Genomic DNA, 27,908 nt, shown 5'->3' with positions numbered 1-27,908 from the left:
ATTAATCATCAATCGCCTCAACGTCCGCATTACCGCAGTACCATAAAAGTATATCAATGTGTGATCAAAACACACAGGACAGAATAAAAGCACGATGACGTTGCGGAAATCATGATAAAGTCACAACTAAAATTGATTAGGCACAAATAAATTATATAGGCGCAGTATACAATTCAGTACAAGATATCTTTTATCCGATGTATGGTAATGACACCGAAAGTCTAATACCGAATGATTCGTTCAGATTAAACAATAATATAGTTAACGATAGATAATCATTTGTATATAATTATTTTCTCATATATTAACATATATCTAACGATATCGAAATAATTTAAAATTACTTTACTGATGTGCTAATGCGTAACGATCTGTTCAAAAAAGAGATCTCATCTAAAGTGACATAATGTGTCTTTTTTTTCATCTATCACGGAGAACTAGGTTGGCTCGTGATATTTTGCGATCTTGGACAATATTTCAGCGAAATAAATCATGCGATAATAAACAATCCAAGCCGCAATCTAAGCGGTGGCGTAATAAAGCAGCAGTAATCCTGTAAGTCTTCGTGGGGTATGCATTTAATAGCGAGCATATAAATTTAATAGCGAGACGGCATAGCGTGTTAGCTTCATTTATATTGAATAGAGTATTGCCATTATCCAAGACAATGAACAACGGCGTGATCTGGAGCAAAGCGCAACAAACTTTTGTACCAATTTCCAGCATACCAGTTTATGCCAAGTTGCAACAGGAACGCTTCGAACAGAGTCGAGCGCTTGAGACACACAATTTTCAATTACAGAACTTGACACTGACAGCTTTCGAGGTATGTATTCATAGAACGCGAAATAACTATTTTTCGATATTTTTTGAACGCATTATATTCTTATTCTTTGATTTCCGATTGAATCTTTGAGTTTTGATTTCTAAATTGTTAATTAATAAAAGCTCCATATAATTTATGTTCTGAAATCTATATGTCGTGATAGTTTGGATGTTAAAAAATATTCTCTCGATGACTCTATAGGATCCCACTTTGAGGAAAAAGAAACTTTTTAGTATTTTAATTTTGACATATTGCGATATCTTAAACTTTTGACCTAATAAATAACAGATTACAGAAATATGTTAGGAAGAATAGTTAATAAGAATACTAATAGTATGATGTATAAACTAACTGATCAATCATTGTATTTCTAACTTAAATTAAAAATTCTCAGTGGATAGAAATGTATTATAATAATGTAAAAGATCAACATTTCTCTGTACTCTGGAAAAATAGCGAATAATAATGAATAATAACAAATAATAGAGAATAATGAACTTATAAATGATGGCATGAGAAAAATAGAAACTGATATGAAAATATAAACGTACGCATGATGAAATCTAATAATAATTTTGTTGATTACACATTTTAGGAGCCGCATTTCCTTGATTTTCACAATAATAATACGAAGATTTCAGGATTGTACGGAGCAGTATGGAATTTGCTTTCCGAATCATTGAACTTTACGTAAGATTGGCACGAATTGTGGAAACGTATTATTATATCACAAAGTTAATGCTAGTATAATTAATGACAATAATTAAAAATATAATTTATATTTTTAGATTGCAGCCAGTGAGAGTAAATGTGAATAGTTTAGGTGCGCCAGATAGAAACTCCAGTGTTCTTACTTTTAAAACTGGATTATTAGGTATTATTTCTCGTAACGAAACTGTTATAATACCAAAGATCGAAATGTATGAACCGCGACTTGCCGCTTGCGATTTCGTGATGCCTTTTTGGCTCAACAGGTATATTCTTTATTTCATACAGTGTTTTTTCTAAATCAATAAAAAACATTTATTCCATTTATTTAGAAAAAGATACCACATCTAATAGAATCATGCTTTTAGATCTTTTAAATTTATAGTTTATCTTTTTAGTAAAATATTAGAAAAAAAAAGATAAAAATATCTTTATACATTATTTATTATTTTTAGAAATATTTAATTTATCAAAAGTTTTCCATTTTTATTTACGCTCTGTTAATTTGAAATTTAACACTATCATTTCTTTTTATTATTAGTAAAAGATGATGTTTTTGAGATAGTGTAATGAAATATGAAATCCGGTTTTGGTAATTTAATGAGAGAGTTTGGAAATAACTGCAATCAATATTACGATATCCGTAATCATCTTAAAATAATAATCATCTTAAAATAATTTCGCAGGTTTTATTTATATACCCGCTCTACAATAGTGCATGATGACACATGGATGGTGAAGATTTTCTCTTGGCAAGTATGGGTCACCGTACTACTGATGCATGTGTTACTGAGCGTATGCATCTTCTTGGCGGAAAACATTCTCATACGAACATACGGAACTAAATGGAACTATAGACCTTTCAGAGACTTCTTATTTTATAGCTATAGAAATCTCTGCAATCAAAGTATGCACTAACGATCTAACGTCTTAAATTAAGTTCCCTTTTTTATATTTTAATTTTGAATAATTCTAATAGGCATCATTCCTGATTATTTTGGAAGATCAAAAATGTTAGAAGTGTCTTCAGGCCTGTTTTCTTATGTTATGTACACGGCATATAGTGCTCTATTATTTACTTACATAACAAGAAGAGTTTCCATACCGCCATTCGACAGTCTCGATTCCTTGACAACTAAAACTAATTACAAAATTGTTACTTTGAAGGGTTCCGTTGGAGATATTGCATTTAGCAAGGTATATTGATTAAGATGTGCTTAATAATATTAATATATTATATACTATTTACATATTAATTTAATTAATTTCTCATATTATTCATCAAATCATTTAGAAAATCTTTGAATTATATCGAATGGATACATGTTTAACTGCCCAGCAAACATTTTCTGCAATTACAAATGTGGTAACAAATTATGTTTGCCGGAAGGTCGCAAATGGAAAACATACTTTATTGCAATTCTGTTAGCACACTTCCGTCAATATGCAACATTTTCACCGTTCTATTGTCAGATCTGCTCTAATGTTGTCGTCAATTTGACTGTGGAATATGTTCGTCAGATTTGGTTCACATTGGAGACCAACTGAGGACACAGTAGGCTCTGGCTTTGGCATTATAGTTCCGCTGACATTTGTTTCGCATTTGGCAACATCCCACAACCAAAATGTTTGCTGGGTGCGTAACGATGTTTTATGCATTTTTGTATTACGCATGCTTGAATGTATCACAAGAGAAATTTATAGGTAAACTTTTCTTCAACGTTTGTACAAATAAGAACGTCAGAACGCTTAGCAATAGCATCAACGACGAAGGAAATGCATACACTGGTATGTTCCTCGCAAAATGAGAAATATGCTATATATCAAGGACAAGACGAGTATCTAACAACAGGGAGTATCATATGCTACTTGATGCCGATTGGAGAAGCTTGTTCTAGCATTTGGATGGGTTCCGGCATCGTAAAGAATTTCAAATACAAAAGAACGATGGATTTGGGGTAACGAAGAGAATGTCTGCAACAATTATAATATAATCACGTAATGGTGACTTGATACGTAATAATAATACAATTTTTATGATTAGGATACTCAAATTAAGGGAAGTTGGACTGTTACGCGCAATAGGCAATCATTGGCGGGACCAAAAAGCTACATTTAATTTCGAAGATATACAGTATCAGATTGAGATGCAGCAAGTTTCTTTAGTAATTGCACTGGCATGCATCGGGGTGATGATTGCTCTCATTATCTTCATGATTGAAAATATCGTGTTTATTTATAAAATCAGGCATTCCAGATTATTTTTATCATGATGATGAACGTATGGTGTAAAGAGAGAAGAAAAGGAGAAAGTTTACTTGCTCAAGTAGAATGAGCGCGGGTTAAGTAAATACAAAAAAATATATATATAAAACTTTAAGAACATTAATGTGTGTAGTTTGCTAAAATAGTATTATTATTTATAATAATATATAATAATAATAGAATTATTATATATTATTTGATTGCTAAAATATGAATATATTATATTAAGCTGCAATATATGTATTTAATACTTTAATGCTTAATCACAAAATATACACGATATTAAAACAATACACGTTTATTCCACGTATTCACGCAGGTTGCGCTACATCCTTTGGCGCGTCCTCCACCAGCGTAGTTTCCACGGGAGCCGGTGCGGTGGGTTCAGGCTCCGGTTTCTTTTGCGGCATGACATACGTGCCCTCAGCTATGTCCGTCGGAGTCATCCAAGACGGTACGATCTTATCGTGAATTCGCCAAGTGCCGTACTCGTTGGCCAGATGCCTTTCGAACACTAAGTATTCCAATACATCCTTCTTGAGAATCTCGCTTCCCTGCATCAAGCGGCCGAATCTGTCGTATACCGCCAGTATCTGCAACAGGAAAACAATCCTTTGCTGTGATTCTTGCAAAAAGGTCGATAAATAAATAATCAAAAAATAAATTATCGGACTTGTTGCGTGTGGAACCGGACGGTGAGTTGCGCGTAAATGTTCTCCTTCGTTATTAAATCTGTCGTTCTGCCGTGCACGATGCGCGCTGGCTCCAAAGACTCCAAAAACTTCCAGTGTATAGTCTTGTTCCTCAAATTGTGCGTCATTTTCTGGGAATGCAAAAATTATCAGGATTATTGTCATATAATAATAATAATAACTTCCATAAATGTTCGACTATATTTTAAACTTACAGGATACGCATTTTCTGTAATATATTGTAATAACTTCTCCTTATCTTGGCTGAAATATAAAAAAAATATTCTGTTTAATACTAGGCAAGTGAGCAAAGAAGATCTATTCTGCTCAGTAGATTGTTCGTAACTTAAAAATTTATAATATTGTTACGTCTCTTATTATGAAGATAACATGTAAAAGTATTATATTACTTACGCAGCTAGAGCTTCATGCGCCTGTTTATAAATCTCTAGGGCTTCCTCTATGAAATAAGATGTCTTAAATGTGTCATCAAACGACTTAATTTTTCTGATAGCCCTAAAAGATTTGCTTTTCTTCTCAATATATGTAACCTTTTGCTTTACCCCCTGTTCGAATCATGAAATAAACAATTAGGGAATGCTTTTTAACGTACCCAATATTTTACATCCTACACTTTGCAGAACTGTATTACAAAAATATTATGAAGCTAATAAAGATAGGAGGCATACCTCTTTCGTAATGACAGAATATTTCCCATCTCCCTCGGGAACAACATAGGGTTCAAAAATCATAGGGGTGCAGCTTATGTATGCTGTTCTCTCTTGCCAAGGTTTCTGTGGCAGGAAACCAAATTCTTTCATACGCGATCGTAACTGTTCGGTGGTCATTTTAGTGGGATCATCCTTCTCCTTATCGAACTTCGGCAGTTTCACTTTGATAACTTTAGCTGCTCTTAGTTTCTTCCATTTCGGATTCCAATGTTTCTGAATAGATCTGACTTGTGTCAAGTTATTGGGGTAATTGGTAGCGCTAAACACTGCTGGGAGATTGCTCTGAAATAGATTTCATTTCGACATCCTTTATGTTTTTTCTGACATTTTGCGATATAAACAACCGTCTCGCAAAACATCACGCGTCTACATCTTTCTTCTAATTTACAACGTTTTAAAATTAATTATTCAAACGAAATACTTAGAGATACGTTATTGAAGCAAATGGAGCTGACTTGTAAGACGGTTTTAAAAACTTGTTTTAGCAAAAAGAAATCAAAAATTTGTCAAGACAAATTTTGAACACACAAAGAAAAATTAAATATTATTGCAGGATTCATTTACAAAAATGAGATTTATACCATACCTGTATACATTTTCCGTAGTTAAACACCGGACTTATATATCTTAATAACATTTTTTAGGATCTATGCGCTGCAAAACTTTACAATAAAAAAGCAGAAGTTGTTGCACCAACTATGTATATCCGTTATTGTTTCTATCAATTTTATAATTTTATTTTTGTCTCCTTATTTCGTAGTCATGTTTCAGGTTATATCATGCTTAATTCACCATTCGCACATCGTCCGTGAGAATTAAGTACAATAGAAGTGCAACATCGATGTCAGGCGTTGATATGACCGCGGCTCAGTCCAGTTGGTGCTTCAAATGCTTCAGAGCACTTTCTTTACATAGGAGAAAACTTAACCTCGTATAACCAAAACTGTCGTACGTGTGAAACTCTTAACGTGAACTTTTACGTACATCTACGTACGTAATTCTTTTTAAAAAGTGACATCACAAATGACGTGAATTCTAAGTTATTCTGAACGAAGGAATATATATATATATATATTAACTTAAGACATTATTTAGAAAATAAGAACGAAGAAAACCACCAATGCTGTGCGGAGTGAAACGGCTTTTGAACAGTTCTGCAATTCGCTGTATAAATTTTCAATTAGGTATCTAAGAGATATGTAAAATATGTAACAAATTAATTAAAACTTTCCCCAAGCGTGCAGGAGATTTGAAAAGTCCGAGATTAATATATCTGAATTATCTTGTATTTTACCCTTTTTATTAAAATTTCATTAAATTCGTTAAAAATTTAATTTTATTAAAATACATGTTCCGATTTTATTGCTCTCATTTGATTATTATTTTTTACTGAGCACGCGTATTTTTCTACTCAGAAAATACTTGCCACAGAACCATGTCGGTCACAGTGGATCCCATGATTGAATCAGAGATAAATGTAAACAAGAGGCCCATGTTAGACGACGGTAATGACAACGAGGCCAAAATACAGAAAACAGAAACAGAGACCGTGCAAAGGATTAAGAGGAAAAATCATGCTATGATGCTCAGTTACCTCGGTAAAGATTATTATGGCATGCAAAGAAATCCTGGTATGAAGACCATCGAGGAGGATCTGGTCGCTGCCTTGTTAAAGGCGGACTTGATAACTAGTGAGCATTTTGAGAATATCCGTGCAATTAATTTCCAAAGGGCTGCACGTACGGACAAGGGTGTCTCGGCGATTAGGCAGATTGTCTCGTTAAAGCTGCGTAAGATGCATATTTTAATAATATTATTTCTAGTTTATTTTTTTATTTAACAATTGCATTACAATGACTTTTATTTCACTATTGTGTTTAGTAAAATCCAAGACTCGATATTATTAAATTTAAAAAGCAGGAACGAACTTTCTATTTAATTGAAAAATTTTCTACTAAATTTTCCAGCGGAAAATCCCGACAAGGCAGTAATAAACCAGCATCTGCCCGACGTGATCAGGGTATTCGGAATAAAGCGAGTGACGAAGGGTTTTAATAGCAAAAATCAGTGCGACGCTCGCACTTACAGATATGTCATTCCTTCCTTCGCATTTGCACCAGAGGATCCGAGCCTGCTTAAACTTGGAGAGGAAGTCAGCGAGGATGAGAGAATCAAACAGGTGTCGGTTGTCGATGGCAAACCGTACACCGATTACAGATTATCTCCGGAATCTTTGAACGAACTGAACTCGATTTTGAAGCTCATGGAAGGCACTCATAATTTTCATAACTTCACGTCGAAGACGTAAGTAAGTTTTAATTCGCGTTCACTCGGCTGCCCAAACTCTGAAGCGTACTCTTTCACTCGTTTAGGAAACCTTTAGATCCGCGCGCGCGGCGCTACATAATTAGCTTCAACTGCGTGGAGACCTTCGTTTCGAACGGGCTGGAATTCGCGGTGCTGGAGGTCAAGGGGCAGAGCTTCATGTTGCATCAAATTCGGAAAATGGTCGCGCTTGTAATCGCGGTCGCGAGGAACCTCGTGTCCAAGGAGAAGGTTAACGAGGCGTTCAAAATGGACAAGCTCGAGATACCGATCGCACCCAGTCTAGGTCTATGTCTGTGTCATGTAAGGAAATTTTAGCGCGTTGTTGTTATTGTATTAAATTTAAGAAATGAAATAATTCATTATTTAGAATAGAAATTAATATCTGAAATATTGTTTTATATTTTTTTATATGCAATATCTAATTAGAATAGCGTCTAGAAACGGTGAATACATATTGTGCAGGTACATTACGATAATTATGGGAAGAGATACGGCGCGGACGGCCTGCACGAAACGCTAGACTGGAAAGAGTGCGAAGAAGAAGTGGAGAAGTTTCAGAAGCAATACATCATGCGACACGTGGTGGATACCGAGATTTCAGAGCAAACGTATCCTTTCGGATGAATCATACCTTCTAATAAATTTTTCCTCGCATTTACCTTGACTAACGTTACCTAGGACGTTGAAATGGGTAGCAAATCTGCCCGAATATTCGTTCAGTAGTATCGACGAAATTTGTGAGGATGTTGACGAAAAAGAAGAAACGGTGGACTACATTTAGGCCTTTTAGCATTTCATTGTTTGTAAAATATAAAAATTTATGGTACCTCTGTATCAAATACACCGAGAGAGAAACATTAAAAAAGAAATTTTTTAATTATCGTTAAAATTTCCTTGAACGTATTATTTTATAATCATAAGTTTGCTATAGCCTCAAGATGATTGCAAATGACTCTGTAAACAGCAGCAGTGACGTCAAAATTCTTTCAACCGTACATCCTGTAAAAACGTGCGATGTACCTTTCTCGTAAGAATTCTGTGAATCGAATCGATTATCTGTGCACGCGCACTATCGTGTTACTCGCCGATTTGTTTGTTAAATTAGATAAATCTGCTTGTGCAAGAATCGAACGTACACAGCACGTAATTTCCCTGCGTTCGCACACGCACGTATGTACGTATAGAAGTGACGCACACGAGAACTGTGACGGCTTCGTCGACTCGTTGGGTAATTCCAGTCTCGTGGCAGCCAGTATATCCAGTGGATCTCGATGTAAATGCCGTTCGAGCTGAAGACGCGGACGGCACTCCTGCTGGCTCCTCGTCACGGAATATTTTATTATGTGGATTATTAAGCGAATCACTGCTCTATTAATAATAGTCTACGGTAAGTGAAAATCTCATTATTATGTCAATTGTTTATATATGCAGCAAGTAAGAAATTGTATCGTGAGAAATGTAAAATTATAACTTTTAGGGCAATTCTTAGAGACATTTTTTATTTACCAATAAAAAATAAATATGCGTAGTATTACGTTTAGGGTTTATTAAGATTACGGTTGCATTTGCATAAATTTCGTGAGGCGTGTTATTGATAAAACAATAATGTTCCAAAATAATAAATAAATTTCAAAGATAATAAAATAATTGTAATTGAGAGCAGTCGAGAAATTTAGTTAGCGACATTTCGTTAGTGCTATTTTAGTGTCACTCTAAACTCATTAGCGTATTTTAATTTTGTTCAGGTTCTAGATATTACAACACATCAATAGAATTAATACAATTAGAATGTGCGCCTGAAGAGAATTTTATAATATCAGAATCACTTAAATTATTAATATATAATTTATGATATACTGCTGAATTTATATATTTTTATTTTAAGTGAATGTTTATCTGCGAATGAGGAACAAAGAGGAAGATAATCGGTAGAATTCTTTTTACTATAACTTGTTTTTATTTATTATGTATCTGGCACGTATTTCGTACTACATGTATTAAATCTTTGTGATATGTCTGCATCGTAGAGTTTAAGAGATTCGCAAAGTATCATCGTAATCTCAGCCAGTTCTAGAAACCAGTTTGCCGACCTTGAACCCCGACAATAAAAATCTATCTTGCTTAATACGCGTTTGCTTATATTGGTAGATAATAAACGAAAAAAATATACGAATATAACGATATATCTCATATTTTTCTTACTTATTGATATTTTCCTTATTGCTGGCTAATATGATTTATCTCCGTGCATGTACTCTCTTTATTGTAACAAAATGATAATGGCAAAATGATGGCGAACGTACATTATGGGACACAATATTCGCTCTCTTCAGAAAGTCATTCACAATTATAGGGTGGTAAAAAATAAAAATATGTTTATTTAATCATCATATAAGTATAAATATGTATATTTCGAACGGGTAGACTAGGGTACAAATTAACGTATCTACAATCGCGTACGCATTTTTACATGTGCGGATTCGCGTTCGTTTTACTCTGCCTCTCACAAGGGAAGGTTTTTAAGTGTTACACTCGGATTTCAAAAATTTTTTGCATGCAGGTAGGGAGGTCCCCAAATAGAAGAAAAAAATAAAAGTAGCGGTCCAAATGTATATTTGCGCGCTACGTGCGCAATTTTCGATGTTAGGTTAATTACTCAAAAATGCTATTTTCAATCGAATTCTTTACATTTTTTATTTCACCTAATGCACATTTATATTGCTTTAAATAATTTTGTGTGTGTGTGTGTATGTGTGTGCGTGCGCGTATGTGCTTCTGTGTGCGTGTGTGTACTTGTGTGTGTGTTTAGAAAATACGAACGTCTAATGTAATCTCGTGCCGCGCGAGCACAGTGCGTATAAAAGGCCCATTGCTCAAAAATGGTATTTGCATCGTAACTTTTTTAATTTTTTACTGCAACTGCCAATGCACACAATTTGGAATAATTGTACATTGCGCAAATCGTAGTTTGCTCTTTCTGCGTGATTTATTGTATGCGACTTTAAATAGATTTGATCAGAATCCATAACGAGGACATAAAAGATCTGGTCAAGGGAGGTTTTTAATTCTTTCAGTTTTAATTTTGGTTTTGATTTCTTTTTAAAGCGTTGTGCATTAGGTGAAATAAAAAATGTAAAGAATTCGATTGGAAATAGCATTTTTGAGTAATTAACCTAACATCGAAAATTGCGCACATAGCGCGCAAATATGCATTTGGGCCGCTACTTTTATTTTTTTCTTCTATTTGGGGACCTCCCTACTTGCATGCAAAAAACTTTTGAAATCCGAGTGTAACACCTAAAAACCTTTCCTTATCAGTGCTCTCGAAAGCTATCCTTTGTTATTTTCGACTGTCTCTCTCCGAAACAATAATAAGCCTCTCTCCAATAGAATAGCCGATCATTTGTCCTAGCCTTATGTATCTCGTGTAAAGGTACAACTTCATGCTGTCGCTCGTCGCTCATTTTCAGCGACAAAACAGGTCACGTGATCAAAATTAACGCTGGATATTCGTCAATTTTGATCACGTGACCTGTTTTGTCACTGAAAATGAGCGACGAGCGACAGCATGAAATTGTACCTTAACACACGTATTATAACAGGCACATACATTTATACATTAGATCAAAACTATTTGCCACAAACTTATTGTTATAAAATATATTTTAGAGAACTTTTCCTAAATAATTTATATAAATATATAGCTTTGCCTTATTTTTAAAACATGTATTTCGTAATTAAACTTTAAGTTCGACCTCAATTACTATTTATAACGCACGTATCTCTATCCCAAAAACTCAAAACTAGTTTGAAAAATAAATATATAAAACACGTTAAATAGCGCAAGCTGATATTAGCCCATTATAAATAAACAGTTTTTTATAAAATTCAAAGAAATCGTATCATTAAAAGGACACAATATTATAGCAGATATTATAGTTGACAAAAAATACAAGTTCTTCAAGTTTTGTACGTTTTCGCTCTTATAAGATAGATTTAAAGTATAACTTTCGAGATACTATATATATTCTTATCGATTGACGAATGGGATTTTAATTTGAAATAACTGCAATAATAATAAACTATAATAATAAAAAACGAAGTAATAGAATATTGAAGATACATGATCCGTTTCATATTCGAAGCCTTGTCACATATTCAAATTTCAGATAAGCCAAATGGAAGATCAATTAAATCGTGAAAAAAGCTCAGCTTCAGTAATAAATATAAGTTTTTACAGAACCGATGTGCGGATTTAAAATCGATGGAGGTATTCACGTAATATAAAAAAAATAATACAATTTTAGAACTCCAATCGCACGCCTATGCTAAATTCATTGACATATATTTAATTGAGACATACATGTTTGACATTTTAATTATACGACATACCGAATTTAATTTAATTATATTGTTGTATAATTAAAATGTCAAATGTATATGTCTCAATTAAATATAATGTCAATGAATTTAGCATAGGCGTGCGATTGGAGTTCTAAAATTGTATTATTCTTTTTATATCGAATTTAACTATACAACATATCGAAAAAACTTGATTTTTTTACACAAAAGCACGCAATTGTTTATATTGCTAATCTCCATCATCAATATCATGAACGAAATAGACTGCAGCCAGAAATACAGTGATCTTAGACACAATTCCATCCACACCATGGCATAATCAACATCATCAGTATAATCACCATTTGCTTTGTCACAGTTCCATTCATGTCGCAGCAACATGGTGTGGATGGAATTGCGTCTAAGATCACTGTATTTCTGGCTGCAGTCTATTTCGTTCATGATACCAGCAATGACATCTGGTAAATTATCAGAATTATCAGAAGCAAATAATCCTTCTTGTGGCAACAACCTTAATCTAATCGTGTTGAAGAGAAAATATAGTCGCACGGTGATAAATCCGGCGAATAGGATGGCTGAGATAAAACACACACACTTGTTTCTCAGCCGAAAATTTGCGTACATCGATGGTGTCGAGTGATCGATCAAGCAACAAATAAAATCTTGGTATTTGTTTTGGCTCCTCACCTTCATAGTCTGACCTCTAGGAAATGATACACTGCCACACAAGCGACATACGTCCAGGCGGTTCAAGGCTGTAACCATTTCTCTTCTTCTTCTATCGTATTTGTCGTAAGGCATTCCTTATACAATAGGATGCCTCCCGAATCGTAGAAACAATAAACAACTGGGAACACCTGTACATCAGCTTGCCCTTGCTCCTGTCTCGACGTTCCTGGCGTGTATGAAGACCTCCTCTGTAGCATTACGGGTTTGGGAAACCATAGCTCGCATCCCACGATAAGTGTACCTAGCAAACACAAAGTAACGGGTAATATACGTGATTAGTTATAATTCCCCACTCATTAATATAAATACAACATAACATACGTGTTATGTAACAATTACATTGTTGAGTGGGAAATTATAACTAACATATGTATATTACCAGCTGTTACTTTGTACCCAGGAATCTGGGATTTATCCTGCACGTGTCAATAATGTCCGTGCAATGATCGATCGTAGCGTGCCTGCTTTTGTCCTCTGATTAGCTTGCGTGGCACGACACGGCCATATATAGATTTCAGTTTTATTAATTTCAGGCAAAATGTATTTAAGTTCAGTGTTGGTTAGGGAAAGTTCGTTTAGCAGCAAACCATGCAACTGACTTATTGCGAGCATGAACTTCACGTTCACGGCCGTCGGCGACTTTGTCTTTAATTATTTAATTTAGTACTTTAATTTAGTACACGGTAACCATCAATACTGGTATAGGTGCTTTGTTGTGTTTAAAACCCGTGTACCAGTTTTTAATCGTTTTAATCGAGGATGCGCCGCTTGCAATTTCGTAAGCTTGTTGTATCAATTTGTATCTGTCGACGCCACACCTAATTTAGCACAAAGTTTTATGTTCGCACGTTGCTCGTCTGTGATTACTACTGGACGACCTCTGACATGTTATCGCGAATGATTCACTGCCGAACTTCTTGCTTGATTTGAAATTATGACGGATAGTACGGGATATATATACAGGGTGTCCCATTTTATATTTGTCAGTAAAATATTTCGATACGACGTCGTTTCAGAGAAAAATGTTTCAGACAAAAGTTATATGGCTTCGAGGGGGCAAGATGATGATATTCTCAATTTAATTGTAGATGGCGCCACTTTCGAGATTTCATCATGGCAGCCATTTTTTAAATGGAAGTCGATTTTTCTCTCTAAGTGAAAGTTGTAACTGATAATGAGACGAATACAACGGTTTTTTGTTTTTTGAAATTGGATCATTTTTCAGTGAGTTACAGCGTTCCAAAGTATACTGTTTTATAATTTAAGTATACACATAAACCAAATCTTGTATCGAAAAATTTATAGTAAATCAAGCACCCCAATTGTGAGAGGCAAGGGGACTCACATTAATAAAGCACCCCGAAGGGAACAGAAACCTACTACGTCCACGCCGTTGTTCCTGGGTAGCGCTAAAAGTAGGATAGTTGATAGAACGGTACACTTTGGGTAATGCAAATGCCGGCAGTATTGTAACTTGTAGTTCTCATAACTCGAATAATATTTAACGAAAAAATACTTTATTATAGTGTTTTGAAAAGCTCTCGAGGTAAGCTACAAGACTGTATAATGAGAAATAAAGAGATCCATTAAAAAAAAGTTAACCTTCACATAAACCTTGACAGGTGCACCCAAGGTCAAATCAGTGGCAGCATCTTATGTCCCCCTTGAAGTCATAAAACTTTTGTAAGAAACATTTTTTGATCTCGTAATCTCGCTTGAAGATTTAAAGCAACGAATTACTAATTCAGTTACTGAGATGCAACAAAATTTTCAGGAATGTCGTACTGTAACAAATTCTGTACTACGTCGATGTCTAGCTTGTATCGATGTGCAAGGACAACATTTTGAAATGCGTCACTAAATCGTTGCGTAGATAATTGTTATTTTTGTGAAAAAATCCGTTGTTACTTATCTCATATTTCTTTTCAATATCGGTTTATAACTTTGTAATAAAGCATTTCTAAGCAAACTCGATATAAGAATTTTTTCTTATTTCCACTAGTAGAATATGCTCCCGCAGTTTGTCGGTTAAAACCCGGGACACCCTGTATAAGCTAAAGTATCACTCTCAGGCGTAAGATAGCGCTGGTAATTTCGGCGGAATAGAGACCCGGTTGAGATTATTCGACGTTACAAAGTTTACTAACATATTTTGCTGGACTTTGCTGGACTGGAATGTCACAAACATTAATATATAGCCAATCGTTATTATAATTGGCGTTCTTACATCATAAAAGATTCACGCATCACATAAGCGCGCGCGCTGTATGAACATCAAAAATGATTTCCAGTAATGTGCATGTTATTGCAGAAACTGTCGACAGAATTAATTAAAATTAAAATAATAAAAAAATTAATTAAAATAATAAAGTAAGGAAAATCAGATTATTTTTATGATGTAATAAAATAATATATCTTTCGGGGATTTCACAGTGTGTGCTGATTCCGGATATGCGCAAACTAATGATACCTGCGAGTAAGTGTTCGTGCGTTACATTAATCCGCTCTAACATAATGTGATCCAACAAATAAAGAAATATATAAATAAATATTTAATCAATTTTACTGCTCGCACAGATTAGAGCAATTTCGATGCTACGACGGACAGTGCATACAGAGCGACTTGTTGTGCGACGGTATAATCCATTGTGACGATCAGTCCGACGAGACGGAAAGGGAGTGCAAGAAGCCGGAGATTATCTGCCCCGATTACGCTTTCCGGTGCAACTACGGCGCCTGTGTGAACAGGAATTCTCTCTGCAACGGGGTGGCGGACTGCGCCGACAACAGCGACGAGACGCAGCCGCGATGCAAGTCCGCAGGCTCGAACAACCAGACGGTCTTGTGCAAAGTGGACGACTTTACGTGCAACAGCGGGCAATGCATATCCGACGTCGCTCTGTGCGACGGAACGCGGGACTGCGCGGACGGATCCGACGAGACGTTCGAGCGATGCAGACTAATACCGTGAGAATAATTCTTCAATTCTTCTTTTGCCTCCTGAAAACATGACTCTGGACCCAGTGATGCCAGAAACGGGATGCGGTAGCTTTGGGTAGGGGATGGAGTGGGGATGGTTTCTCCACGAGCCGACATTACCCATAGATAGTGCGCGGCGCGAAACCATCCCCGCTCCATCCCCCACCCAATGCTACCGCATCCCATTTCTGGCATCACTGTCTGGATCGATGATTTATCTTTGCAGCTGCGCCGCGACAGCTTTCCGTTGCAACTACGGAGCCTGCATAGACGGCGATCTGCTGTGCAATGGGGTATTCAACTGCGCCGATAGATCGGACGAAGGTCCGGAGAAATGTGGAATCACGTGGCCGTCGTTGCCGACGGTAACGACGACGACAACGTCACGGTCGGTGACGCCAACGCCAACACGACCAACAGTATCGTTACCTCCTCTGAACGACGACAAGTGCAGGGCACCTCCGCAACCGCGGAATGGTCGGTGGAAGTTACATCAGTCGCTGTGTCCAAGTGGCCAGGATTGCGACGTCGCGGAAGGACGGGAGTTAAATTTGGGATCTCGCATTGTCTACTCTTGCAATCCAGGATACAGACTAAGAGGTTTTGCCGATGTGTCCTGCACTTACCAGGGAATATGGCTCACCATACCGGTTTGTACAGGTACTGAAATGACAATTACATGGTCTTTAGGAGCACCGTGTATATGTGACTTAACAATAATATTTATAATAATATTTATGAAGAATAATATTTATTAATATTTTATATTTATAAATTACTAGAGGAAAGTCCCCGATTATGAGATACCATATCGATTTTGCCGAATGTAAGGAAATCTATAGGCAGAATTTTAAAATGTAATACGTTATCTTGAAGAGAATTTAATAAGCTTTAGGTTGGTGAAATGAAAAATCTAATTTAAATGTTATTTTTTCTGAAAATTAAAAAAATTTGAAAAAAGAGCTTTACGCAAGATCGCGAAAGTGTGCTCCTAATATAAGATACCTCGAGAAATCGGTGTTAAAAGTGCAAAATACATCAGTATTGCAATTAAAAAACTTTATTAGATAGTTTTATAAAAATATTGCTGCCACAGCCTTCGCCAAATCTTCACGATTCCACTGTCGACGCTTCCTCGTTTCTCTAACCTCCATAGTCAGATTCTATAACAATTAAATACACAAAAATTCGTAATATAAATTCGTATTAACTTTTCTTTAACCTTAAGTAGTATTTTCTTTCTTTTTATTACACTACATAATCTTCATATTCGAGCAATAATTATCTCATATTAAGAGTACCCTGAATATCTCATTATACGAGCCACGCGCCTAGCGGTTCCGCGATCATGAAATCCAACCTCTACAATAAGCAATTCAACAAATCGCGTATTTTCCTGTTACTACGATTCTACTCTATCATTGCATACTGAATTTATTGCCAACCATTTCTTTATTATATAATAAACAAGGTTTAAAGACTTACCTCAAGTTCCTTTGACATGTTCACAATTTCACAAACCTTTTCTTGCAAAGGTTAAACGCAATAACGAACAATGAATTTTTCACTAAATACATTTTACACCAAGAGTAATAAGTTCATGGTGAAACTAACAGATGGTGCTCACTAGTTTAGCAGAAACCCCATTATCTCATATTAGGAGCATATCTCATAATAGGGGATTCTCCTCTATTTATAAATAAAAATAATATTTATAAATTTCCGGATATCTAAATAATAATAAGAAAATAGAAAATCTCACTTGCAATCGAAATCTCGATGTTCATTTACGTATGCAAAATATTTTTTGATAGAAATACACTGCAAAGGTCTAAGTACCCCGTCGACTGAGGCTAGATGCACGTACAATGACGAGTGGGTGCCCTGCGAGACTCCGGTTTTACCAAGAACCAACGCGAGACTGTCCTGCCGAAACAGCTATCGACGTGAAAGTACCCTGCTCTCAACACGGCGGGACTTCGTGAGATGCAACGCGAACGGTCAATGGGAGCCAGAGCCCATACGATGCATTCCAGGTCCGGTTATAGTAATAAACGTTTACCTTAACAATACTCTCACGTTGCAAAACACTTTGGACAGAAGTAATGTTACGCGCATTGAAGTTTTGAACGATAAAATTGTCATACACACGAACGTCGAGGAAGCAAATTATCCGGACGCGGACGTTAACGTACCGACGACGGCAGACAGTGATTCGGTAACGCAAGAGACTTGGTTGTGGCCATAAAAAAAAATTACGAAACAGTAGCAACTTATAAGTGGCGCGATTTCGAATAATTTTACTTTTTGGAATAATTTTCCATTGGTACGCGCACGCGGAAATTATCTCACTGCAACGCTGCACGTGTACTGTGCCATCATTTCTATTGAGATAATTCACAGCAGTGCCTTTACCAAAGAAGCTTTAAAGAAAAGTAGTATTAAAACATTCCCAGCCCTGTACATAAATCTAGATATTATTAAATTAAATAGACTACATTTACAATAAATTTATTCGAATCTTTCTTCCGTACGAATTCGACCTGCCAATCTTTTCTCCCCCGTCCCATCGATCGCGAAGCTGCAACGAACGATGACGCGCGATAAAGTAATGGTCACTGTGAATTATCTCCTTCTTTCACGTATAAAATTGTCTCATCACGTCGACACGATTTCTCCAACCGGGACGCACGTGTTGCAGTATGCGGCGTGCCGCCTGCTGACGTTACGCCGCTCATTATAAACGGTAGCCGAGCTAACATCACCGAGTTCCCGTGGCACGCCTCGTTGTACCTCGATTACCCTGACCAGCCGAAGATGTTCTTCTGCGGATCGTCTATCGTCACAGAGAAGCTTCTGATAACGGCGGCTCACTGCGTGTACGACGAAAACACCCGACAAATAATCGACGCCACGAAGGTTCACGTGGTGACGGGAAACGTTTTTCGCGACTACGACTCCCCCTTGCACGATCCGCGTCTCGTCAGGAAGAACAGGGTTTGTGCATGCGACACAGCCGATCTGCATGCATGCGGTGCAGTCTAAACTCGAGGTGCTCAAATGTTTCTTTTTATAGGTGAAGAATATTTATATTACGTGCAATTATCTAGGACTTATCGGGAATTATGTCTGGGATATCGCGATACTGGAGCTCGAACAGCCGTTCGTGCTGTCGGCCTGGCTGGTTCCCGTGTGCATAGACGATTCCGGCGATTACGCCGTGCTGGAAGCGGGCTCTTATGGAAAGGTCGCGGGATTTGGTAGGACCGCGACCGGTCCGACCAGTGCGATCCTGCAGTCCTTAACAGTACCATACGTTCCGTTCAACCAGTGCAAATCTGCAAGTATAAGCGCTCATACGGAACAGTACCTGACTACCGATAAATTTTGCGCCGGCTACAGGAATGGTTAGTGAAGAGAGAGAGAAAGAAAGAGGGAAGATCATTGACATTGATGAAGAATTGAATTAATTTTGTTGTTCTAAATTAATCAGAGATACACTTGCAATAATCTACTTCAGTGAAATCATGAAAAATTTTTTAAAAATTAAATTAAATTTAAAAATTTTTTAATTAAATTAAATTTTAAAATTTTATAAATTTAACAATATTATTCCAATATTTTAGAAGTGGCGGAAAGTGAGATTACAACTTACTCCACGTATTTCAGGATCCTCCGTGTGTGACGGCGACAGTGGCGGCGGATTAGTCTTTAAAACTGACGGTCTGTGGTTCTTACGAGGCATCGTGAGCGTCTCCCTCGGCACGATAAAGGAGGGCGGCAGCATTCGTTGCGACAACAACTTATATTCCTTGTATACAAAAATATCCAGTCACATTGCGTGGATACAAGAAGTCATCTCATCGATAGAACGGAATATGCCGTATTCACCGTGTCCAAATAGGCCTTGAAGTTAATGAAGCTTCGACATTTGCTGACGGGAACACCACCCGTTGTGTTCATTCATTATACTTACGAACAACCGTGAAAGTGCATATCATTATCTGCACCCTTTGTTGTACGATTGTATAATCGTGTTGCACTTTTGTTGGAACAATTAGAGACTTGAAGAAATAGTTACTTTTATATGTGATAAATATTGAGATTAATTTTACTGTTTCTGAATAGTTCTTAATAATATTGCCATTAGACTATTAACTTCAGAGATTCTTATCGCTTTAGTGAGTATCGACACAGCAGGACAACGCAAAAAATTAAACAAAAATAAATCTACTTGTCATACTTAAAATTTTTCAACTATATTAGATTACAAAATGCTTATTTAAAAATCGTGAGACTCTATTTATATATATACATACAATATACATCTATATCTTATATATCTTTCATTAAATAATTAATAGCCGCAGTAAAATCCTTTCAAGAAACAACGGAGAGGTGACTATAATTTCAGTCAATTTGTTTAATTGCGGATATAATTGATCGCTGCAACTTACGAGCCCTCGGAGCCCTCCAATACCTTTTTCTTACGAGGTGACACCGCAGCTACGTTTCTGCCAGGTGACACTAGACCTGCATTAAGCACACATCATTTCATTTGAATTAATTTTGTTGTTGTAAATTAATCAGAGATACACTTGCAATAATCTACTTCAGTGAAATCATGAAAGAAAATTTTTTAAAAATTAAATTTAAAATTAATCTAATTTTAAATTAAAATTAATTTAATTTTAATTTTAAAATTTCATTATTATTTTGTGCGAAATATACGTACATAAAATAATGAATCGTTAATAAGGACTTCTTACCTTCCACGCACAAGTCCTTCAAGCGTCGTTCCAATTCCTCAACTTCCAGCTTGTTTGTTTCAAGAACTGGAGGAACCGCAGGTAGACTCGCCGCGTCCTCGTCCTCGTCCTTCAGCAGTTCCGCCAACTCGTTCTCCAGTTCGGTTTCGGAGTCCGCGTTGGTCAACGTCTCGGATAAGATCGAATCGATTTCCTTGTTCTCCTCCAAAGCCTAGTTGAAAAATAGTAGATATTAAAAGACAATAGGTAGCAAACAAATAGATACTAATACGCATTGCATCCCACTACCTACCTCATTAATATCATCCATGACGTCCTTCACGTCGTACTCGGTCAAGCCATCCTGGCCCATTTTCTTCAACACGTCGGAGCCGGTCTTATAAGCGGAGAGCACGGCGGAATTCGAGTGCGCGTCCTCGATGTTGGTGATGAGGGTGCGCAGATTGGCAAGCGCCTGCGCGCGCTTCTCTATGGTCCTCTCCAGCTCCATTTTCCGCCTTAGGCGCGTCTTCGCCATCTGGCGCAGCTCCTTCGCCAGGTACGACTTCGCCTCGTTCACGATATTGAGCTTCTCCTGCTCCATAAGCTCGATCTCCTTGCTCAGCCTGCTCTCCTGCTGCAGCAGCTTGTACATCCCTTCCTCCACTAGCGTGACCTCGCTCGCTGCCTGCGTAGAAATTTTCACGAGCAGTTCGCTGTTCGGGTTGGAGCTCTTCTTGAAGGTCACCCTCCTCCTACGTCGCAACCACTGCAACACCAATCGCACTGTATTCTCCGAAATCTGCTTCTTCGTTTTGCCGTTGCAGTATTCCGTTATCTCGGGGAGGGAGTATAACGCAGTGTCCTTCTTGGTCTCGGCGATGGAGAGAATAACGTCACCCAATTCCTGCACGATTCTCAGGTATATGTATCGTATCTCCGTGTTACTTGTGTTCGGGCCCACTACGTAGCTCTTTACTTTGGAGAAGGACCAACTAATTGGTTTCTTCACGAACACATCAATCGACCATGCTGTCCACGTTTCGCATGGCTCTTTGAAAAAATCAGTCTCCTGAATTATCTCATTGTTCCTAGAAAATGATCATTTTTGTTACAATAATTTGCCGGCACTAGTAAAATTTTTACAAACTCGATATGAAAAATGTAGGAATACCTGAGGAGCTCTTCGATCACGGTAACCAGACAGAGAGGTCGACAGCCTTTTCTCCTGAAAGCTTCGCTTAAATCGACGACGGAGAAACTACATTGCATGGTGTGCTTCAGCCATTCGTATATCAAGTCATTCCAGAACTTGTACTTGGAGATCCAGTCCTGTGGATTTGCGGATTTACTACGGAAGGGTGAGAACAATGCGCTCATCCTCTCCTCCTGGTTCCAACATTCCGGTAGTTTTTCTGCTGGCAGTGGCGAATTGTCACCGACACTGGTCTCCACCATTTCTCTTTTGTTAATTTTGTCTTGACACTTGTGAAGTCAATCCGGTAAAATCTCACGGACACCACCTACATATCGTCTCTCAAGTTAGATAAAAAAATAGTCGAATTGAATGAACGAAGGCCTGCTATTTTTGCACATGACCAAATCTTCTCAGTCTTCTTCCCATTCCAAATGGAGTATCTTCAATGACCAAGCACGTGCTATAAATAGGAAGGTATTATTGTATTATATATAAAACGTAACGTAATCATAAATTAGGTGCGTCATCTTACAGTACCAATACTTTTATCAATTTTTGGCAAATTGTTTCAAATAGTGCTCTATGGAAATCTGAGAAGCTGTTATTTATTTAGAAGGTTTCAATGTTTATAAGGAACTCTTCAAGACACACATTAGCATAAATAATTGAATTGCAACGAAATTATTCTTCGATGATGACAGAAACATAATTTTATATAATTGAGCATGTATACAGAAACAGAGACTGTCCAGTAACGCAATCTAAATTTTTCATCTTTTATTCTATCTTTCTCAGAATCATGCAAAAGATTCATTATTAAATTACATTAACAATAAAGTTTTAGCCTAACTTGCTATTAAGCAAATATACTACTTACCAATAAATACTCTGATGGATCGATCAGAATCTGAATAATTGTATCACAAGTAAAAATAATTTAATGCAAAAGACGCACTACCCAAATCGAGCTATCTCATGCAACTTCACATTTTTAGGTTAAGGCAGTGAAGGCGCGTAGCGGAGATTCTCGAAACCAATTCACCAGGCACCGTGACGTCAGAAAAGCAGCATACACATACGCATACCCTGTTTCAGCCAATACGAGGTCGGGAGGATTACGTTTTGTGCGCACCATGTGATCAGGATCAGAGCAAACGTTGACAGATTCAAGCGGACTCGATTCAAAACACACGATCGACAATGGGAGTGAAAGACCTGTGGAACATTCTGTCGCCTCTGTGCGACAGAAAACCGCTGTACGAATTACAGGGGAAAACCATCGCGATTGATTTAAGCGGATGGGTCGTCGACAGTCAAACGATCATCGACAATGCGGTGCAACCGAAAATGTATCTGAGGTAAATACCGTTCATATATTATGTGTTTGCATTTATTAAAATAATAATGTTTTAAAATAGAGAATATTGCGTTCGCATTTTACATGTTAATAACAAATTAGGCAAAAATTGCTATTGCTAAGTAAAATAATTTATATAATTTATATAATTTATTAATAATGAATTTTTTGCATGATACAAATTGTTGCAGGAACTTGTACTTCCGCACAGCGTTCCTCCTTATGCAGGGAATATCTCCAGTGTTTGTGTTGGAGGGAAAAGCACCTGTCCTGAAGCACAAGACTATCGCGCGAAGGAACGATGCTCGTAATGGGTCTCGGGAAGGGAAGACCGCCAGGAAAGGTGGGAGGATGCAGTTTAATCGAGTTTTAAATGAATGTAGACAAATGTTGCAGTACATGGGTATTGCTTGCGTGCAGGGCCAGGGTGAAGCCGAAGCCATGTGTGCTTACTTGAATGAGGACGGGGTACGTCCTTGCACGTAATTCATGTGTCTCTATCATGAACCGATCATCGTTCGTCTCATTGAAAAATTTTTCTTCAGCTTGTAGACGGATGCATAAGTCAAGACAGCGACTGCTTTCTGTACGGCGCGAGGATAGTCTACAGGAACTTCTCCACGAGTACGCAGGGAGCTGCAGGTGGCTCCGTGGACGTTTACTCCATGGAGAAGATCGAGAAGGTACTGAGCATAGGCCGAAATAAAATGATTGCACTGGCCCTGCTGTGCGGCTGTGACTACGACGAGGGAGTGAGTGGCGTTGGGAAGGAGGCTGCCCTGAAATTCTTCAAGATCGTGGAGGACCAAGACGTCCTGCAGAGGTCTGATCATTAAATACATTTAAAGAAGAGATGTATGCTGACTGTGCATATTTTTTCACTTCTTTTCTCTCTTTGCAGGATTCAACAATGGGGAAACGACGCGAGTTTGGACAGAGCCGAGCGGGATTTAGCAAGGCCAGATTTATGCACGTCGTGTGGCCACCGAGGGAAAATACAGAAGCACGCGAAATCGGGCTGCACCGACTGCGGCACCGTCAGCAAATGCAATAATGACTTCAGGTAAATATTATTATCACATGTTATTTAATGATATAATTAAAATTATAATTAAAATGATATATATACGCAGAGAAAAGAGAACGCTGATATTAAATGAGGTATCGTTGAGGAAGAAGGCACTTCAGGACGAGAATTTTCCAAGCCGGGAATTAATAGAAGAATTTCTTACTCGCAAGGACCAAGTCCCGACTAAATTGGACATAGAATGGCAGCAGCCTCAAATCAACCAATTCGTCGTAAGTTTATTATTATTTAGCATAAAGTTCTTTTTCATTGATCTGATTAAGTACATACGAATTTTTTATTGCATCAGGACTTCATGAATAAACATCTGTGTTGGGAACCGCAGTATGCATTCGAGAAAATATTCACGTTAACCACTAGGTGGCAACTCGTGCATTTATCAGACCTCGCGCTCGATGAACGTTCGTCCATCCCGGACTTGTTCATTCCCGATAAGATAAAAAAGATACGTAAAATCAGGTCTGTGGCCAGTTACGAAATTATCTGGAAGAAGGAGCACAGTGCAATAGAAATGTTAAAGAGGTACAAAGAGTTAGAACAGAAGGATGATGATGACGATGGCATAGATGATGATTTGTTAACGAGCATCGAATCGCAGGACCTGGTTTCAAAATGCTACCCAGAGCTGGTCGAAGCGTTTGAAACTAGCAGAAATGTGAACACGAAGAAACGAACTGCTGCTTCTCGAAGAAAGAAGACGAATATCGAGAAGACTGGCGCTGATGCCGCGAAGTCACGGCAGAAAACAACGAAAAAGATCTTAGAGAGCAAAAACAATCGAAAGATCGAAGAATTTATTTCTGAGAATTGTCCTATATCGCTGGAAGACTCCTTTGAGAAGATGGCAATCACGCCGAAGAGATCGAAACGAGGGAAGGCTCCGACTCAAATAAATAAATTACGAGTAAAGAGTGCAGCTGAAAACGTTGCGATCGTGGACGCAAAGCAGATGAAACGCGGACCACAATTTAGGAGGGTGCTAGAAACAGAGAGGGTAAACTCGAGATTGAATAACACGGTTGACAGGATGTTTAATGAACTGTCGCCCGATGACTTCATGAGCGAAAACGAAGATGACGAAGACGACATGAACATAACGGACGTGATTGAGAATATATGTAGCAAACAGACCTTCCAATTTGAATTAATAGATAGCCAGCCTACAAAATCCACTGGTGGATCGACAGAGAACGTTACGGAAGAGTGTACGAAGACCGATGAATTTTTAGCCTTGATAGAAGAGCAAGTTCATGCTGAGAACAAGGAGGAAGGATTAGCATTAGCTGAGAACGAGGAGGAAGAATCTGATGATGAATTTGGTGATATAAATGATTCATATATTCCTATTAATCAAAGAATACAAATTGGAGAGAATGAGAAGCTCTTGCAGACATGTTGTTATATTGAAAAGAAGTCCAATGTCAATTTTGAGGATCTTATGAATGAAACTAATAATGGAAGTATGCATTTGGAAACATAGTGTCACTCGAAAAAGATTTTTAATTATTTTTGAATATAATGAAAGATCGAATTGGAATTTATAAAATATAAAATGTGCAAGACTCATATTTTTCAATGTATGGCATGGTTTTGATACAATATTTAAGTTTAATACGTAATTCTCTGGAAGTTTAAATAATAATATACTGTGATTATAATTTATAGAAAATATTTACTTTTTAATGTGTGCTGTTTTAGAAAAGTATGCATATTTATTAAGAAGCATCGCACATCAATATGTATTTTAATTGTAGTTACTTTATACTTATTTTTATGTATGCGCGTGAACCTTTTTCGCTACTTTTATATAATATATGACGAAAATATCTGTGAGGTATATTTTTATATATTTATATCCCTAAGATTAAAATTACATACAATTTGTAATAACAGAAAATGCATGTATTTACATATGCAATATTACTTGTAAAATACATGTTACTTGTAATGACTGAGAAATAAAATTTAATATTTAAAAATGACGACTTTATAAAAATATTTATAAATTATATTTATATAAAATATTTATACATATTTTGTAAGGATGATCTGGAATTAATTTTTAATGACTTAGCCAAAAAGTTCGATTCGATTCTTACGTCAAATTTTACTTTATACTTTCATATCATATCAAATATACTTTCATATATGCAATGTTTAAATTCTGCATAATTTCTTCAGTAGAAATTTCCGAATTTGGAGTGATTAAATTGATGATTAAATCGTTATCTACTTTCGTTGGACGTCCAGAGAGCGTGAGTTGTCTTCTAAGTTAAAATTACTACGTCTAAAACTCGCAAACATTTTCTAACTGTTTTAGTAGTCACTGCAATCTCTCCACAGACTTTATAATTACTTTCGGTGACAGCAGAAACATTTATACCTTCTCTAAAGTTAAATAACGTAATATGACGCAAGAGCACTTCAACGCTTCAACGCTCATTTTCAATTAATAAAGACAGCACGTAAAATTTAAATGTACTAATTATCACGCGGAAATGACAGCTAAGTGTTCTTTACATCAGTATAATAACATAATAGACATTATCAACATTGTTGTCTGTATTATACGTATGTGGCGTCAGCTATTGAAAATCGAATCGATTTTTTTGATTGACTCAACACATTAATATTAAATTATTATTATAGATCATATAAAATAACGATAACATGGATTTGAAAATTTTCGCTTGTCAGAGCCGTGATTACATGATATTGTCTCCAAAGGAGAAACATTTTCTTAAATTATATCTTTCATTCCTATTGTATGTACATTACAAATTAAACTGCTATCGTTCGATAATTTACTTAATAGGTAAACAAACAGCAGAAAATCATACGTAATAAAATATTCTTTAAAGCGTATATATTCTCATGGATATTCGAATACCTTACCTTATGAATATTCTGTTTAAACTTTTACTTTACATCTATAGCACGAATAATTGAATGCATGAGGAAGAGTACGCGTGCAATATTAAAATACTACTGGACACCGAGATTTCTCTTTACATAATTGATTTGTATGTGTCATATCTGCATATCATATGCACACACCGCATATGTAAGCGCGCTGTTCTAAATATCTTCATTAAGATTGTTAAACGTACGATTCCAAGTATCTCTTTCCCATAAAATGCACAAATTATCAACGTACTAAAACTGACAATTAATCTGTTTTACTTTGATTATATTAATCGAATTTTGTAATCAGAGTCAATTTTTTGTATCTTCAGATTTTTCGTCATTGTCATATACGTGTACGGATGGATATGTAAACTATTAATCGAATGCTTAATCGAATTTATCAAATGTTTCTTCATTATATCGTATCCGAGATTCTCATTATGGATACGATTCCCCGTGGAGTTCGAAACTATCTTAGATTTCCCGCACGGAGCGTTATGCATATATGCCATGCGTATACAAGTTTCCGATTAACATATTCTATATTAATATCATTGCGACGATACATGTTTATTTAACGTATAATTAAATTATGTCACATATTACCGGGATGTTATACTGATTCATGGATACTATAAGTAAAAAAGAATATATATATATATACATACATACATAGATACATACATACATAGATACATACATACATATATACATACATACATACATATATATATATATATATATATATAGGGTGTTTCCTAAGTAAGTAAACAAACTTAAGGAGGATATTCCTTGGCTTATTTTAAGAAGAAAAGGTCATATAAACATATGTCCTAAACTGCTTTTTTATTTTTGAGCGTGTACGTCAATCAATGGAAAGGAGAGTTGAGGCGTGTATCATGGCTGCAGGTGGACATTTTCAGCAGTTACTGTGATGTTATTATTTTTCTTTTTAGTTACTACTTTCTTTTTCGTTATAATTTTTCTTTTT

The 27,908-nt window shown here is 36.5% G+C and overlaps 6 protein-coding genes across 8 annotated transcripts; 4 read left to right on the top strand and 2 right to left on the bottom strand.

The window, feature by feature from the left end:
- The first annotated feature begins 286 nt into the window (after positions 1–286).
- Positions 287–3,974, top strand: LOC105281572 (probable glutamate receptor). The gene is made up of 7 exons (XM_011342878.3): positions 287–826; positions 1,422–1,516; positions 1,615–1,800; positions 2,221–2,441; positions 2,514–2,731; positions 3,239–3,492; positions 3,579–3,974. The coding sequence occupies exons 1-7, from the start codon at positions 668–670 to the stop codon at positions 3,805–3,807; spliced, it is 1,362 nt and encodes a 453-aa protein (XP_011341180.1). The 5' UTR covers positions 287–667; the 3' UTR covers positions 3,808–3,974.
- A 53-nt stretch (positions 3,975–4,027) lies between these two features.
- LOC105281576 (probable 39S ribosomal protein L45, mitochondrial) lies at positions 4,028–6,006 on the bottom strand. Its single transcript, XM_011342883.3, has 6 exons — positions 5,809–6,006; positions 5,181–5,504; positions 4,906–5,057; positions 4,707–4,755; positions 4,473–4,622; positions 4,028–4,392 (listed from the first exon to the last, which is right to left on the bottom strand). The coding sequence occupies exons 1-6, from the start codon at positions 5,857–5,859 to the stop codon at positions 4,111–4,113; spliced, it is 1,008 nt and encodes a 335-aa protein (XP_011341185.1). The 5' UTR covers positions 5,860–6,006; the 3' UTR covers positions 4,028–4,110.
- Positions 6,007–6,166: 160 nt separating this feature from the next.
- Positions 6,167–8,427, top strand: LOC105281575 (tRNA pseudouridine synthase A). 2 transcript variants are annotated; one of them, XM_011342882.3, is made up of 6 exons: positions 6,167–6,406; positions 6,654–7,012; positions 7,190–7,526; positions 7,595–7,850; positions 8,013–8,158; positions 8,229–8,427. In XM_011342882.3, exons 2-6 carry the CDS (start codon positions 6,658–6,660, stop codon positions 8,329–8,331), a joined length of 1,197 nt encoding a protein of 398 aa, XP_011341184.1. In that variant the 5' UTR covers positions 6,167–6,406; positions 6,654–6,657; the 3' UTR covers positions 8,332–8,427. The 2 variants fall into 2 exon arrangements, with proteins under 2 accessions (XP_011341184.1, XP_011341183.1); XM_011342881.3 differs by having other exon boundaries at positions 6,638–7,012.
- A 114-nt stretch (positions 8,428–8,541) lies between these two features.
- Positions 8,542–19,863, top strand: LOC105281574 (modular serine protease). The gene is made up of 8 exons (XM_011342880.2): positions 8,542–8,937; positions 15,075–15,117; positions 15,219–15,608; positions 15,847–16,280; positions 17,435–17,656; positions 18,322–18,617; positions 18,697–19,027; positions 19,290–19,863. Exons 1-8 carry the CDS (start codon positions 8,892–8,894, stop codon positions 19,529–19,531), a joined length of 2,004 nt encoding a protein of 667 aa, XP_011341182.1. The 5' UTR covers positions 8,542–8,891; the 3' UTR covers positions 19,532–19,863.
- On the bottom strand, positions 19,708–22,571 carry LOC105281578 (charged multivesicular body protein 7). The gene is made up of 5 exons (XM_011342886.3): positions 22,444–22,571; positions 21,543–22,026; positions 20,682–21,459; positions 20,390–20,600; positions 19,708–20,153 (listed from the first exon to the last, which is right to left on the bottom strand). The coding sequence occupies exons 2-5, from the start codon at positions 21,824–21,826 to the stop codon at positions 20,074–20,076; spliced, it is 1,353 nt and encodes a 450-aa protein (XP_011341188.1). The 5' UTR covers positions 21,827–22,026; positions 22,444–22,571; the 3' UTR covers positions 19,708–20,073.
- A 76-nt stretch (positions 22,572–22,647) lies between these two features.
- LOC105281577 (flap endonuclease GEN) lies at positions 22,648–25,990 on the top strand. Of its 2 annotated transcripts, none has more exons than XM_011342885.2 (6): positions 22,648–22,924; positions 23,115–23,391; positions 23,469–23,746; positions 23,825–23,986; positions 24,057–24,222; positions 24,300–25,989. In XM_011342885.2, the coding sequence occupies exons 1-6, from the start codon at positions 22,767–22,769 to the stop codon at positions 25,488–25,490; spliced, it is 2,232 nt and encodes a 743-aa protein (XP_011341187.2). In that variant the 5' UTR covers positions 22,648–22,766; the 3' UTR covers positions 25,491–25,989. The 2 variants fall into 2 exon arrangements, with proteins under 2 accessions (XP_011341187.2, XP_019887925.1); XM_020032366.2 differs by lacking the exon at positions 22,648–22,924 and having other exon boundaries at positions 23,134–23,266; positions 23,344–23,391; positions 24,300–25,990.
- Positions 25,991–27,908: the final 1,918 nt, after the last annotated feature.

Source organism: Ooceraea biroi, chromosome 2, assembly GCF_003672135.1.
Source record: "Ooceraea biroi isolate clonal line C1 chromosome 2, Obir_v5.4, whole genome shotgun sequence".
In the NCBI taxonomy this organism is placed as follows: Eukaryota; Metazoa; Arthropoda; class Insecta; order Hymenoptera; family Formicidae; genus Ooceraea; species Ooceraea biroi.
This window is presented reverse-complemented; position numbering and strand designations above follow the sequence as displayed.